At 54.8% G+C, this 12,840-nt stretch overlaps 2 protein-coding genes across 2 annotated transcripts; both read right to left on the minus strand.

Moving 5' to 3' along the window:
* Window positions 1-321: 321 nt before the first annotated feature.
* Window positions 322-1,560, minus strand: PHYSODRAFT_309607 (hypothetical protein; the record flags this gene model as incomplete). Its single annotated transcript, XM_009517938.1, has 1 exon — window positions 322-1,560. One exon carries the CDS (start codon window positions 1,558-1,560, stop codon window positions 322-324), a length of 1,239 nt encoding a protein of 412 aa, XP_009516233.1.
* A 370-nt stretch (window positions 1,561-1,930) lies between these two features.
* On the minus strand, window positions 1,931-8,511 carry PHYSODRAFT_552548 (hypothetical protein; the record flags this gene model as incomplete). Its single annotated transcript, XM_009517939.1, has 3 exons — window positions 8,483-8,511; window positions 2,290-4,432; window positions 1,931-2,215 (listed from the first exon to the last, which is right to left on the minus strand). The coding sequence occupies exons 2-3, from the start codon at window positions 4,078-4,080 to the stop codon at window positions 1,931-1,933; spliced, it is 2,076 nt and encodes a 691-aa protein (XP_009516234.1). The 5' UTR covers window positions 4,081-4,432; window positions 8,483-8,511.
* Between the last annotated feature and the right edge of the window lie 4,329 nt (window positions 8,512-12,840).

The following is a 12,840-nucleotide window of genomic DNA, read 5'->3' on the forward strand; positions in this document are numbered from 1 at the left end:
GTTGCCGCTCTCCATGGCAGCAACGAATTCTTGGTTGTTATATCTTTTACTTGTACTCTGGAAACATTGCGCCGATGTCTGTGGATACCTGGATGGCGATCTTCCAACAATGGATCTACCACCAGAGCGGAGACCACACTGATCACAATGGTGTAACTGTTGTTGAGTAAGGCTGACAGTGGTGGACGGGCTCACCTTTCACTGTGCGGCCCGCTTACATTAACTTATAGACCATCAAAAAGTGCATGACCGACGCCATGCACTAACAAAACTTGCCTAGCTTTCGGCGGAGAGACTTGATAGAAGATGCTCTCCTCTCCTCTAAGCGGCATCCCGGCGAGCCTCGAGCATCGCAACCGTGGACGACGCGCGATCGGCCCGCGTGCCTATCCTCTCCTCATAAGACCCTTCGACGACCACGACGTCGCTGTCGACGCTTGCCACCTCCTGGTCTGTACCAACGCTGTCTTTGCGGTCTCTGCTACATGTGCTTGCTCTCGCAACGGCGACCGGGTCGTCCTGCACCTCGGTGTACGCTGCCCGAGCAGATTCATTGTTCCGTGCAGAGTCCTGTGGCGACAGCGGCCGCGCCGGAGCGGTCGTCTCCTCCTCCTCCACTAGCACAGTCGCGCCCTCCACCCTTGGGGACGCCATGTATTGCGGCTGCACTGCGCGCTGCTTCTTCTCGCGTTCGATCAGGTTGGTCTGCATCTTGCGCCACCCGGAGAGCCGCAGCCGGTTGGACGGCGACGTGATAGCGTTCACGTTATTGTACGGTCCTTCAGCTCGCGGCGGAGGTCTCTGCGGAGCCATTCTCCTGCAGAGTCCGCGTCTGTACATGAACACGGCGAGCAGCGCCACCTGCAGCACGAGGTAGAAGATGAGCATGGTGCTGTAGCTCGTGGCGTCCGTGGACGAGTTGTTGTTGTTGCCCGAGTTGCTGCCGTTGGTGTCGCACTCGGCCGGCATGTTGGTCTCCCAGTTGTCGGTCTCGCAGGCCATGACGCAAACGCAGCCGTCCGAGCCGAGACAGAACTGACGCTCGACCTCGGTGGATACATTCTCCGCGCCGTAGCCCCAGTGCGAGGCCTGGCCCAGGCTGCCGTTGTTCACGAGCTCGTCGCAGAGCACGCAGGCCTCGTCCGTCGGCTCGCAGTACGTCGAGTTGATCGACGGAAAGTAGTTGTACCAGCCCGTGAGCCCCAGGTCCTCGCCCGTCGTGTTGCGGCGGAAGTCCAGGTTGGCCTCGTAGCTCGACATGTCCTCGCAGAAGCCCGAGGGCGCCAGCAGGCAGCCGTCGCTCACGCCGGCCACGTCCGAGTTCAGGCACTCGTAGCACGTGCGCGGCTGCCGGCAGGACTCGCCCTCCTGCAGCGCGTGGTACGAGCACGTGTCTCCGTCCGAGTTGCCGACGCGGTACGGGCCGTTGATGGTCGCGGAGCCCACAGCGTCGTCCAACGAGGTGGAGGAAGAGGAGGACGAGCTGCTGCTGCTGTTGCCTCGGATGCCTCCATGGCTGCTATTGCTCGGCGACTGCGCGCGCGAGTGGGCCGACGACATGGATTCCGAGAGAATGACAGACAACCTGTTCGCGCCGCCCCAGATGTCGATACGGAGCCCAGCCCTCGATCAGCGCAGCTCTTCCCAGCGGCGCAAACTGACTCGTCTCGAGTTGGTCCGAGCACGTCATGATGGTGAGTACGCAACATACCCGTAAACTTCGACACAATAACTGTAATTATCTATCCCCTCTTAAATACGCTGATTATATTTCAGTAGATTTTGGAAACTAAGTTACTCTTATAGAACACCCAATTTTCTACTTTTTATACCCTTGATAAATGAAGCCGTTGAACTTGACGAAGTTAAGGGGTATGTAAGACTAACTTAGATTATTAACAACTAGGAGGCTACACTGGTCGGGATCACTTTACTCCTGGCTCTGGCTCGTGCTGGAGACACACTGGTACGAGGACAGCACCGAGAAGAGGCCGCCAGTCTTGCGCTTCTTGTTGGACGCCGCGGCCTTGCCGGCGCCGGGACGCTTCGTTGCTGCCTTTGAGCCGCCCCAACTCTTGCTCTTGCCCAGCTCCGGGCGCGCAGCGGGCACGACCTCGTCGTTGTTGGGCGCGGCGTTCTCGTTGCCGCCGTCCTCGGCCTTGTCCGAGCTGAAGGAGGTGAACACGAAACCCTTGGAAGACGCAGCACCTCCAGACTGTTGATGCAGCACAATGTGTTAGCCATTAGTCACCGCCAGCTTAAAATCAAAAGACAGATATGTAGACGTACCGAGTTGGCGCTGAACAGCTTGCAGTGACCGACCACGCGGCTGAACGACGAGGAGCTCCGAGACGCGGATGTCATGCCGCCGTACGAGTTGAAGCGACCGAGCTTCGGACGCGGTCGGTCGGTCCGAGACTTCTTCTGAGTCTTCTCGGCGGCAGTCTGGCTTTTAGCAGTAGCGTCCACGTCTGTCCGCTTCATCAAGTGCATCAGCTCCTGTGAGTCTTCGTCCTCCTCCAGCAGCAGATTCGGCATTGCAGCACTGCTCTTGGCGGTGGGGTCAGCTTCGTTGTTCTCCAGCGCGATCTGGCGCTGCAGGTCCTTCATACGCTGCATACGACGGTTGATACGTGCGCGCTCAGAGAAGAGCTTCATCTGCTGTCGCTCGCGCTCCTCGTCGGACTCGACCTCATCACCATCAGGACCGTTGTCCTTCTTGGCTTCGTTCTCTTCTTCATCGTCACTGCCGGACTCGGACGAAGTCACGTAGATCTTGGGCTGGTTCGTGAAACGCTCACGTAGCACACGCTCCATCTCGGCCTCCTCGTCCTCGTCCTCCTCTTCTTCCTCCTCTTCTTCTTCGCCGTCAGCGTTGACCTTTTTCTTCTTTTTGCCGTTTTCGCCTTCGCTGAGCTCTTCGTCCGACTCGAGCAGACCCAGACGAGCAGCCTCGAACTTGCTGCCGTCAGCAGCCACCAGCTCGTCCAGGTTGAAGCGACCACGAGCTTCCGAGCCCGAGTGCAGGCCGGAGAATGCACGACGATTGCGACCGAAGCCCTCCTTCACATTGCGCATGACTTCCTTGACCTGCTGGCGATCCTGGTCTTCCTGCTCGCGACGGAACATTTCGTCGAGGTCCTGCTCCTGCGCGCGCTCGTCGTCCGAGAGGTCATCGACAATGTGGTCAAGGTCATCCTCGCGCAGCTTCAGCGCGTTACGCTCCTCTTCTGCTTCCTTGGACTCTTGCGTCTTGGCCTGAGGCACGCCAAAACCGAAATCGCCCAGACCGCCAATCTTTAGGACGTCCTCCTCCTCGTCTTCCTCGGCTTCCGACTCGACCAGGTTGTCAGCGCCGCGGCCCTTAATCAGCCGCTTCCGCTTGCGGTTCTGCATCGCTTCAGCCTGCAGCAACCTACGATATCCTGCAGCCTTATCCTTTGGCTTGGTCGGCTTCGCTGACTCAGAGGACTCTCCATGCTTCTCAGCGTCGTTCCCCGGCTCCTGCGCATCGTTTGTAGCCTCAACCGCAGCGGAGGCGTCCTCCATGTCCTCATCGGCATCGTCTCCGTCCTTGTCGTCCTGCTCGCTGTCGGCCTCATTGCCGTCCTCCTCCTCCGCATCCTGCTTCTGGATCCGGTTGCGTCTCCTCACCACCTTGACACTCTCCTGCTCGTCCTGCTCGGCTGCGTTCTCCACAGACTTCTTCGGAGAAGCCTTGCGTGGCGAAACCTTGCCCGCTGCAGCCTCCGACGACGCCTCACCTTCAGCAGACGCTCCTTCAACCTCAGGCTCGGCCTTGCTTTCTTCCTGCTCCGGGGCATCATCTGCATCTGCGTCCACTTCCATACTGTGATCCTCCTCCTCCTCTTCCTTCTCTTCTTCTTCAGCATATTCTTCTTCTCCCTGTTGCTGCTCCTTCTCCTTCTCCTGCTTGTCCTTCATCTCGTCCTGCAGGATCTTCATCTTCTCGATCTTGTTCAGGTGCTTGAGCTGCTCCTCGTAGCTCGCGTAGCCGAAGAGCTTGGCCATGTTCTGCGCGCCCTGCTGGATGGCCTGCGTCCTGAGCCTGGCCAGCATGTCCTGCTTCTTGCGGCCGCTGGCGCTCGCCGCCGTGGTCGCGGCCACGGGCAGGTTGAGCGCGCGCGCCTTGCGGGGCGAGAACAGCTGCTCCTCGGCCTTCTTGGGGCTCTTCTTGGCCGTCGACGGCGCCACGGGCCCGTAGCGCCGCTGGTTGAGCCGCTGCTGCTGCGCGCGGTTGGCCTCCTTCTTGCGCCGCAGCTTGGCCAGCAGCGCGCTCTTGGCGGCCTCGAACTCGTTGGCGGGCGGCGGCGCGCCGGCGTCGTCCAGCGCGCTCTCGACGGCCGCCTGCTGCGTCACCTGCGTGGCCTCCTGCAGCAGCAGCTGCGTCTCCAGCGCCAGCTCCTCGCCACTCATGGCTGCCCTGTTGACTCGGGGAAGGAAAGGGATTGTGACGTCTTTGACACCGACTATGGGTTTTGGCGGGAATGACCGAGAGGCAGAGCGCGCCAACTGGGGGTATACAAACGTCAAGTCAGAGGGATTTGAGTGAGTACCCGGATACTTTGATGTACTTGATTCGGTGAGTAAGGTCTCGAGGGGGGTAAGGGGGAAGTTGTAGGGTACATTTCAAGTTGATGTGGTTGTCACGTGGGGGACAGGTGTCTCGATCCTTCTCAGCAACGCGCACTTCAACATCGTAGGGGCACTTTCAACTCAAGTGCCAACTGGCAGAAGGCCTCATGGCGCGTGCAGTGCCGGTCGCGCCCAAGCCAAAGCTCTTGGACGAGTACGAGATGCCTTCCAGTGCCGCCCACAAGGCTCGCATCCGATTGCTGCAGACGCTCGTGAAGGAGCAGCCCGTCCAGGGCTATGGATACGTGAACGTCGGCCAAAAGAGGCGCTTCCGAGCTGCGTTCGATGACGTTGCATGGGAGCAGAACCTCCAGCACGCCTACGAAGACCGAGGTGCTACCCCCCCCCACCTCAAACAATTCGAGATCGACCCAATACCGCTCAATGAACCGAGCTTCGAGCTGCTGCTGGCGACAGTGAACGACATCATTGATACGAGCTCAATGACGACTATTGAGACTGCCTCGGATGCGGACAAAGCGACGTTGATAGACGCTGTTGTTCGCGCCGTATGCCGCGAATGCACGAGTCGAGTCAAGATCCACCGCAACGTGTCGTTCAAGTCCAAAGCCTTGGAGTCATTCGGTCGAGTGGATCTGTTGCGTGACGGAGAGAAGGAGAGGGCGGTCGTGGTGGGGTGCAAGGAGCCAAACTTCGGCAAGGGCGTTGCACAGATGACATTGGCAGCGGAGACGGCGTTGCTGGAGCTCCTTGAGAAGGACCCTGAGACGAAAGAGCATATCTACGGAGTCGCCTCAGACTTCTTGGTGTGGCAAGTGATGGAGATGGGTGCTGAAGGAGCGCGATTCGGCAGGTTTGTGGTCGATGGAAACACGAAAGAGGACGACCTTCGCCAGGTTGTTGGGACACTTGCGGCCTTGCTGCAAGGGAAAGAAACTCGCCAAGTGTAGCTGCTAGCTTTGCGTGCCGAATTATTTTTCTTAAGCAATCCTATTTTTCTTCTTTTTCAGCACAACTGTGCATTTCCTGCGTCATCACCTTCGAGCATCGTGCTATGGTTCCCCGACTTCAGTTAGCACGCACAAGTTCATGCAGAACACTACCACCGCTTACATCCAGAACCTCCTTTTCCAAAAGTAGTACATATTCACTTCCTGGCAACGGAAGAATTCCGGCACTCTTGCGTATCACTTTCTTCGCCAACACCATCAATTACTGCAGCATCGCACGCATACGAATCCAAAACGTCTCGCAATCCCTCACGACCAAGCCAACACTCATGATGCTTCACGCGAAATACCAATTAACTTCCACTTGGTCGCCGAAGTCACAGCCGGGGGGCTTCACCATCCATACGCTTTCACTCTCACACATTGAGGTGGCTCATCAATTGATTAAACTGCATCGCACCAGATGCACCGCTCGATTCAAAAGGGTTGCCAACCAAATCAATCCTTGGGTCGTAGCACCAGCTCATATGAAGAGTAAGCGTCGAGCGATATAGAGGACATGGCATCGCCAGATCCATTGCCCCAATCTGCAAGCCGGAGTTGGACAAAGTGCACAACGCTCCCAGCCGCTGCTGAGCCCGGTTGGTAAGCTTGCCCTTCTTCGTAAAATGCTCGATCCACTCGTCATTGAACATTTGCGCGAGAACAAATGCCGTGCTGTTTAGCGGGTGCTCGCGGAAGGGCCAAGACAGCAGCTTGTCTAGTTCCCCCATCTCGATCATGGCCATTATTGGTGGAAGGGGTATCGCCTCATTGGGGAACCCAAACGCGGAATTCAGGACAGCGTCAATCATCGGCTTATTGTGTGCTGGATGAAGGTCCATGATCGACATCCCAAACACTTGGCTAGACCAGTTCATGCTGTAGCCATAGTGCACACACCTGCCACGCATCGAGCAGCGACGCGCGATATCATGGAAATCTTCAGGCGAAAATAAGTCAACCAAATTCGACCATGACATTGTCTCCGGGCCCATCAATGCAATACGCGCGAGCAGTTGTTCATTTGCAGCTTCTCCTCGAACCGCCTTGATAACGCCATAATTAACTTCAATTTTCAGCTTGTGTGCCAGCATCAGCCCTCGAAGGCGGTTCAAGTTCTTCATGATGTGAATTATAAACAAATCCACCACTGATAGTTGACTACAAGAGCTCTCCTGCTTCTTTTCTTGCTCGATGTAGTCCTCCAGTACGTTCATGAAGTCCACGGTGTTGAAAGCGACGTCATCTCTCAAAGGCAGTGAATCAGGAGGCACGTTCCACATCGTCACATTGCCAACCAACGGTGGGAAGCTCGGAATCGCCTCCTTGGTTTTCTTCACATTCTTCTTCTTCTTGTTCTTCTTCTTCCGATTGCTCTTTTTCTTTTTGGACGCTGACTTACCTGTTGCAGTCGAACCAGTTTCAACCGTATCGGTATTCGTGTTGGTTCTCGCACCGGTCATTCTAGGCTCTTCTTCCTCCATCAGGTTTTTGGCGTTAGAGGACGCTAGAATCTCGCCACTCAGCATATACTGCGTCAAGTCCAGCCGGTCGATTTGACGATGGAAACTGCACAGCCCTGAGAAGTACATTTTGCGGTATTTTGCCAGGTTCAAAAAGAATGCAGACCGTGCCCTTGCCGCGGAAACCGGTTCCACAGCAGCCCAGTGGGTCAAATACGACAGCACCTTGGGGTTCTCGTTTGGCCCCAGAGAATCTACCACCACGTTCACACTTTCACGAAAATTCTTCAACGTCGTTTCACTCCACGTCGAAGAGAGCCAAACCTCCATCACACTCGAGATCGCGACATTGGACGACCCGAGCATGTGCGCAACCACTTTGCCCTTGGCGACTGCAAACTCGCTCATATCGAATCCAACCCAGTTCAAAGGCACATCGTGGTGCAATTTGTCGCTGAGCGTGGCAGCGAGAAGACTGCTGAAGTCGTTGAATCCCATAGCAACGTGGGTTGTCCCAAAGTAATAGTACTCGGCACGGTTGGGGTTGTTTGCGAAGCTGGTTCTCATTCGAGCGTGGTAGGTTGGCTCAAAGCTGTTGTGTGCCTCACGGCCGTCCACAATGTCACCGCACTTCATGCTGCCCCTCGCTCTTAGAATCTCCATCGCCCCGATCCCATGCCACCGCTTCATCCTGTCGTCAAATTTCAAGCTCTCAAAAAATGTCCCGTCGCGCATGCCGTGTGCATTAAGCCAGGGGTTCACGCTGGCATCCAAGTACGCCCGATAGAGCACTTTACTAGCGAAGGTAGCATCAATACCGTCTGGCCACTCGCGGAGCTTCTTGAACTCGGTGTGGATTTCGGGAGGAGGGCGTTGAAAGAACATCGTCAGCTCGCGTGGCATCTCTTGAAGCCGGGGGTTCGACTGGGACTTTGCCGTGGCATACGCCAAGCGCATTCTTTTCACAGATCCGCCCACGCGAGCAATGTACTCATCAATTCCTTCGTTGTCTTCAGCAAAATCTGTGTCAGGAAATTGCATTTCTTGAGCGGGCGACACCTCTCGTCGTATCCCCACCTAAAGATTAACTTTACTCGATCTCCACCAATTGAAAAGTGATTTGAATTTGCTTCCGACTAAGAGTATAACGGCAACATCACTTCTTGATCAGAAAGTTCTTTGAAATCCCTTTTCCCGTTAGGTCTTTCGAGCCGCCGAAAGGAGAAACACGTTTGTTACCCAGTTTTGTTTGCTAAAAACAGTTTTAAAAAAAATACTACCGGTAGCGACACGTTCAAACACAAGCACCGCATGGACACGGCACGCCGAGTTGGCACCTCAACTGTGCCAATAGTGCCTCGCCCGGGCTCGGGGGTTCCAATGGTTCCTCTGTCTCAACGAAGTCGGTACTTGGATCGTAGCACCAGCTCATGCAATGATAACCGGTGAGCGATAGAGAGGGTTCGGCAGCATTAGATCTATGCAACCCTTCTGCAACCCGCAGTTAAATGGTGTCTTCAATCCCCCCAGCCGCTGCAGTGTCTGGTTAGTTAGCTCGCCCTTCTTCACAAAGTGATCGACCCAGTCTTCACCATACCATTGCGCGAGAGTGAACGCCGTGCCGTTGTGTGCGTGCTCGCGGAAGGGCAGAGACACCAGTTTGTCCAGCCCTGCTTCCTTGAGCATGGTGTCCAGGGATAAATGAGGCGCTGGCAGCGACTCGTTCTTGAATCCAAAGCTCGAATCCAGCACAGCATCGATCTGGGACTTGTTAACCGCCGGATTAAAGTCCTTAATTGAAGCACCGAACACGTGGGGCCCTGCATGCAGTAGCCAGAGTGCACGCAGGTGCTGTACATGGAGCAGCGACGCGCGATATCATGGAATTCTTCCGGTAAAAAGTTGTCCAGCAGACTTGACCACGACATCGTGCGTGGGCGAATCCGCGCAATACGCGCGAGCAGGTTCTTGTTCACGGGATCGTTTGCATCTTCACCTTTAACCGCCTTGACAACACCATAGTTCACCTCAATTGTCAGCTTGTCCCTTAGCATCAGACCGCGGAGACGGCTCAGGTTCTTCATGGTGCGAATGATGAACAGATCCACCACCGACAGCCGATCGCACGAATGCTCCTGCTGCTTTTCTCGCTCGATGTAGTCGTCCAGGAGCTCTGTGAACTCCACAGTATTGAGCGCAATGTCGTCTCTGAGTGGCGGTGATCCAGGAGGCACATTCCACATCGTCACATTGCCAACCAGCGGCGCCGAGCTAGGAGTCGGTACTGTGCCACTCGACACGGGTTTCTTCTTGTTTTTCTTTCGGTTGCGCCTCTTACTGGCCTTCGTTTGACCTGTTTCAGTCTTTCCAGCTTCAGCTGTATTGGGTTTCGTACCGACTCCGCCTGGTGCTTCCTTCTCCACCAACTCCCCTACGCCCGCAGACACTCGGATCTCTCCACTCAGCATGTACTGAGCCAAGTCAAGTCGGTCAAGTTCCCGTCGGAAGCTGCACACTGCCGAAAACGCCATTTTGTTGCGCTTCTCCAAGTTGGAAATGAAGCTTGAGCGCGCTTTTGCTGCGGAAACCGGGTCCACCGATTCCCAGTGGGTCAAGTATGACAGCACCTTTGGGTTTTCGTTTCGTCCACGCAGTGATGCCAATACTGCGTTCACACTCTCCCGGAAATTCTTTAAAGTCATCTCACTCCACGTCGAAGACAGCCAAACTTCCATCATACTTGAGATCGGGACAGTCCAAGACCCAAGCATGTGCGCGACCACCTTGCACTTGGCGACTGTAAACTCACTCATGTCGAATCCAACCCATCTCAAGGGTGCAATGCTTTTGGATTCGTCACTAAACGAAGCAGTGAGGAGGCCGCTGAAGTCGGTAAACCCGATGGCCACGTGAGTCGAGTTAAAGAAGTAAAATTCGGACCGGTTGGGAATACTGATGAAGCTGGTGCGAACGGTAGCTTCGTAACTGCGTACGTAGCTCTGCAGTGCCTCACGACCGTCAAAAATATCACCAAACTGTATAGTACCTCTCTCTCTGAGCATCCTCATTGCTGCCTTTCCATGCCATCGCTCGGTTTGGTCGGCAGCAGTTATCGCTCCAAAGTAGCCTCCATCGCGCATGATAAATACGTCGGTCCAGGGGTTCAACGTGGCTTGCAGGAACGCTTGATAGAGCAGCTTTCTGGCATATACAGCGTCGATGCCCCCTGGCCACCCCCGTACGTTCGGGAACTCGGTGTGGATTTTGGGAGGGGTGTCATGTAAGAGGATTTTGACCTCATGTGGTAGTTCTCGGAGCCGGTAGCTTGGCGGAGACATCTCCCCAGCGTAAATCGAGCGCAAACTCCTCACCAACTCATCCAAACGGGCGATGCTATCGTCGATATTGTCCTCTTTGCCAGGTGGCACACCTGAGAATCGATGCTGCTCATAGGGCTGCGCGTTTGAACTGCCATTGGTATCTCTTTCTTGGCGCTGCTCTGGCTGTGGTTCCTTCGATACACGATCCGGTTTGGCGCCTGAAGAGTGCTGTAAGCGCTTTTGTATATCGGCATCCAAGCCACGCTGAAACTCATTCAGCCGCTTCATAGTCGCCTTCGAGAATACCGTCATTGACACGGCGCTGGTACGAATAGCTTGCACATCGCGGATACAGATTTCTTGACTAAATCCCAAGCTCTGGAAGCAACGGGCTCGACGAAGCCACGCCTTGAAGTTAAGCGGGTCGATGATACCCGCCACGGTGCTGTTAAGAAGTGCAGCTTCACCATGAGGAATCTCGTCTTCGGAGTTTGCAGACCCGCCGTTACCGGCGCTAGTCTCTCGGCACGCCTTCAAATGCACCGCAACGTTGTTCAGCACCGTCAATATATCCCGGTTGCATTGTCGACTGGAAGCTAGTCCCTTTCGATAGCACCTCTCAGCAGCGCCAAACTCACCCTTTGAAAAATAGACCGATCCTTCCTTGCGCCATTCATCCGCAAACTTCGTCTCTCCGGATAAATCCCCTTCGGCAAGTACAGTTCCTGGCATCTCCAGCTTGATGCACCACTTTGCGAATGACTGGAACTCTGGATGCTTGACAGTTCGACTCGACGAGATGCCAGTTTTCAGGGTGTTCTTTAGCAGTTGTAGCTCGTCAAACGACATTGTCGGTGAAACTCTGCGCGCGTGGGCAATGATTCGTGCTGTCAACGACATGTTCAGTCCACTTTCAGCTGTAGCTGAGGCAAGACGGAGCCAGCCTTTGAAGTAGGTTGGATCGAGGTGCACGGCCGCCCCTGAGAGCTGGATGGCTGTGCCGAAGTCCCCCATCTTGAACCGACAAGTTGCCAGATTAGTCAGCAGTAATACCAGCGTATGAACTTCAGATTGAGCAGCTTTTATGTTGCCCAGCTCTTTCCAAGTAATTACATCAGTCGGCACGTCTCGCCACGGAAGGAGTTTGTCAGCTTGATCGACACGAATCGCCTTAGATTCATCCAGGCGCTCCTTGTAGTGGGGCTCGATGACGACGATGGGTTGGCCCTTAGCGAATCGACGAGACAGAATACACTGCCGCTTACGAGGCGGTAGTTCAGGATCGACCAAGCCTTAGGCAACAATCTCCACCAAATCCCCCGTTAAATCTTCAAGAATGAGTGAAGATGTCGCAACACCAAAGAACGCGTCGTCAATGGCCACCCACCCGCAGATGTACCGCCCTCGGTGCGTCCTCCCGACCTCCAACTCCTTGCAAGTCATGGGCTTCAGCGTCCGTAGCAACGTCGTGTCGGGCGTTGCGTCGGCATCGTCATTTGTATTGTCAGCAAACGCTTGCTCCTCAAAGACGCCTCCAGACTGGACAAACTTGGCTCGCATCGCTCTGAACCGCCTAACCATCCCTTCCTGTGTGCTCAATGGGTTGACGCCTTCACTGAACTCGTCTTCATCGTCCGAATAGTGTTCAATGTACTGTTCATCGTCATATTCGTCCTCAGACAGACCCGCCATATATTCCAGTACCGAGAGGGGGTCCAGATTCACGGCAAAGGGAAAGCCATGATGGGATGTGGGCGGTGAAAACTGCTGTCGGTCAACCAAATTGGAGAATGATGCTGATCAGAGCATTCTTTCTAAATCCCTTTCCCGTACGCGGGTCAAAACCTGTCAAGGGAAACGTGTTACACACCCAGAACAAACCAAACCAAACCAAACCTCGGCCAGTTCAAACCAAACCAAAATTACCGGCAAACCAGGTTTGAATCGGTTTCATGGTTTGAACACGTTTCATTTTGTAACTCCAAACCAAGCATGCCGTTTTTGCGAACCAGCGCGCTGGTTTGAACCGCGGCTGCACATTCGCAGGCAGTGCGGCTTTTACAGAATGGATCGCGGTTAGAATCACTTCACTGTTATCGTGCTCGTCGGCAAGGCCACGACAACAATTATCGCGATTGAGAAACCGCTTCGATCAGTGCGACCACGGGAACGCCCAAAGATAAAGTAGTTGCAAGCAAGCTTACTGTTAGCTTGAGCCAGTCTCCGGCTCATGATAATATGGGCGTTTGCCCTCAAACTTTCTTTTGCGGTAAAAAAAATATACACAGGCAGACACGACGTCAGAGAGTATATAAATCCAGATATTCAACAAGTTTACTCGATAAATCAAGGGGGATCTACACGCAAAATTTGCCTAAAAAATGCGTCCATTCATCGCGAAAGGGTTAAGATGCCACGGGCTCAATCAAACCTTCGAACGGTCCCCTT

This window comes from Phytophthora sojae, assembly GCF_000149755.1.
Source record: "Phytophthora sojae unplaced genomic scaffold PHYSOscaffold_1, whole genome shotgun sequence".
NCBI classification, from domain to species: domain Eukaryota; phylum Oomycota; class Peronosporomycetes; order Peronosporales; family Peronosporaceae; genus Phytophthora; species Phytophthora sojae.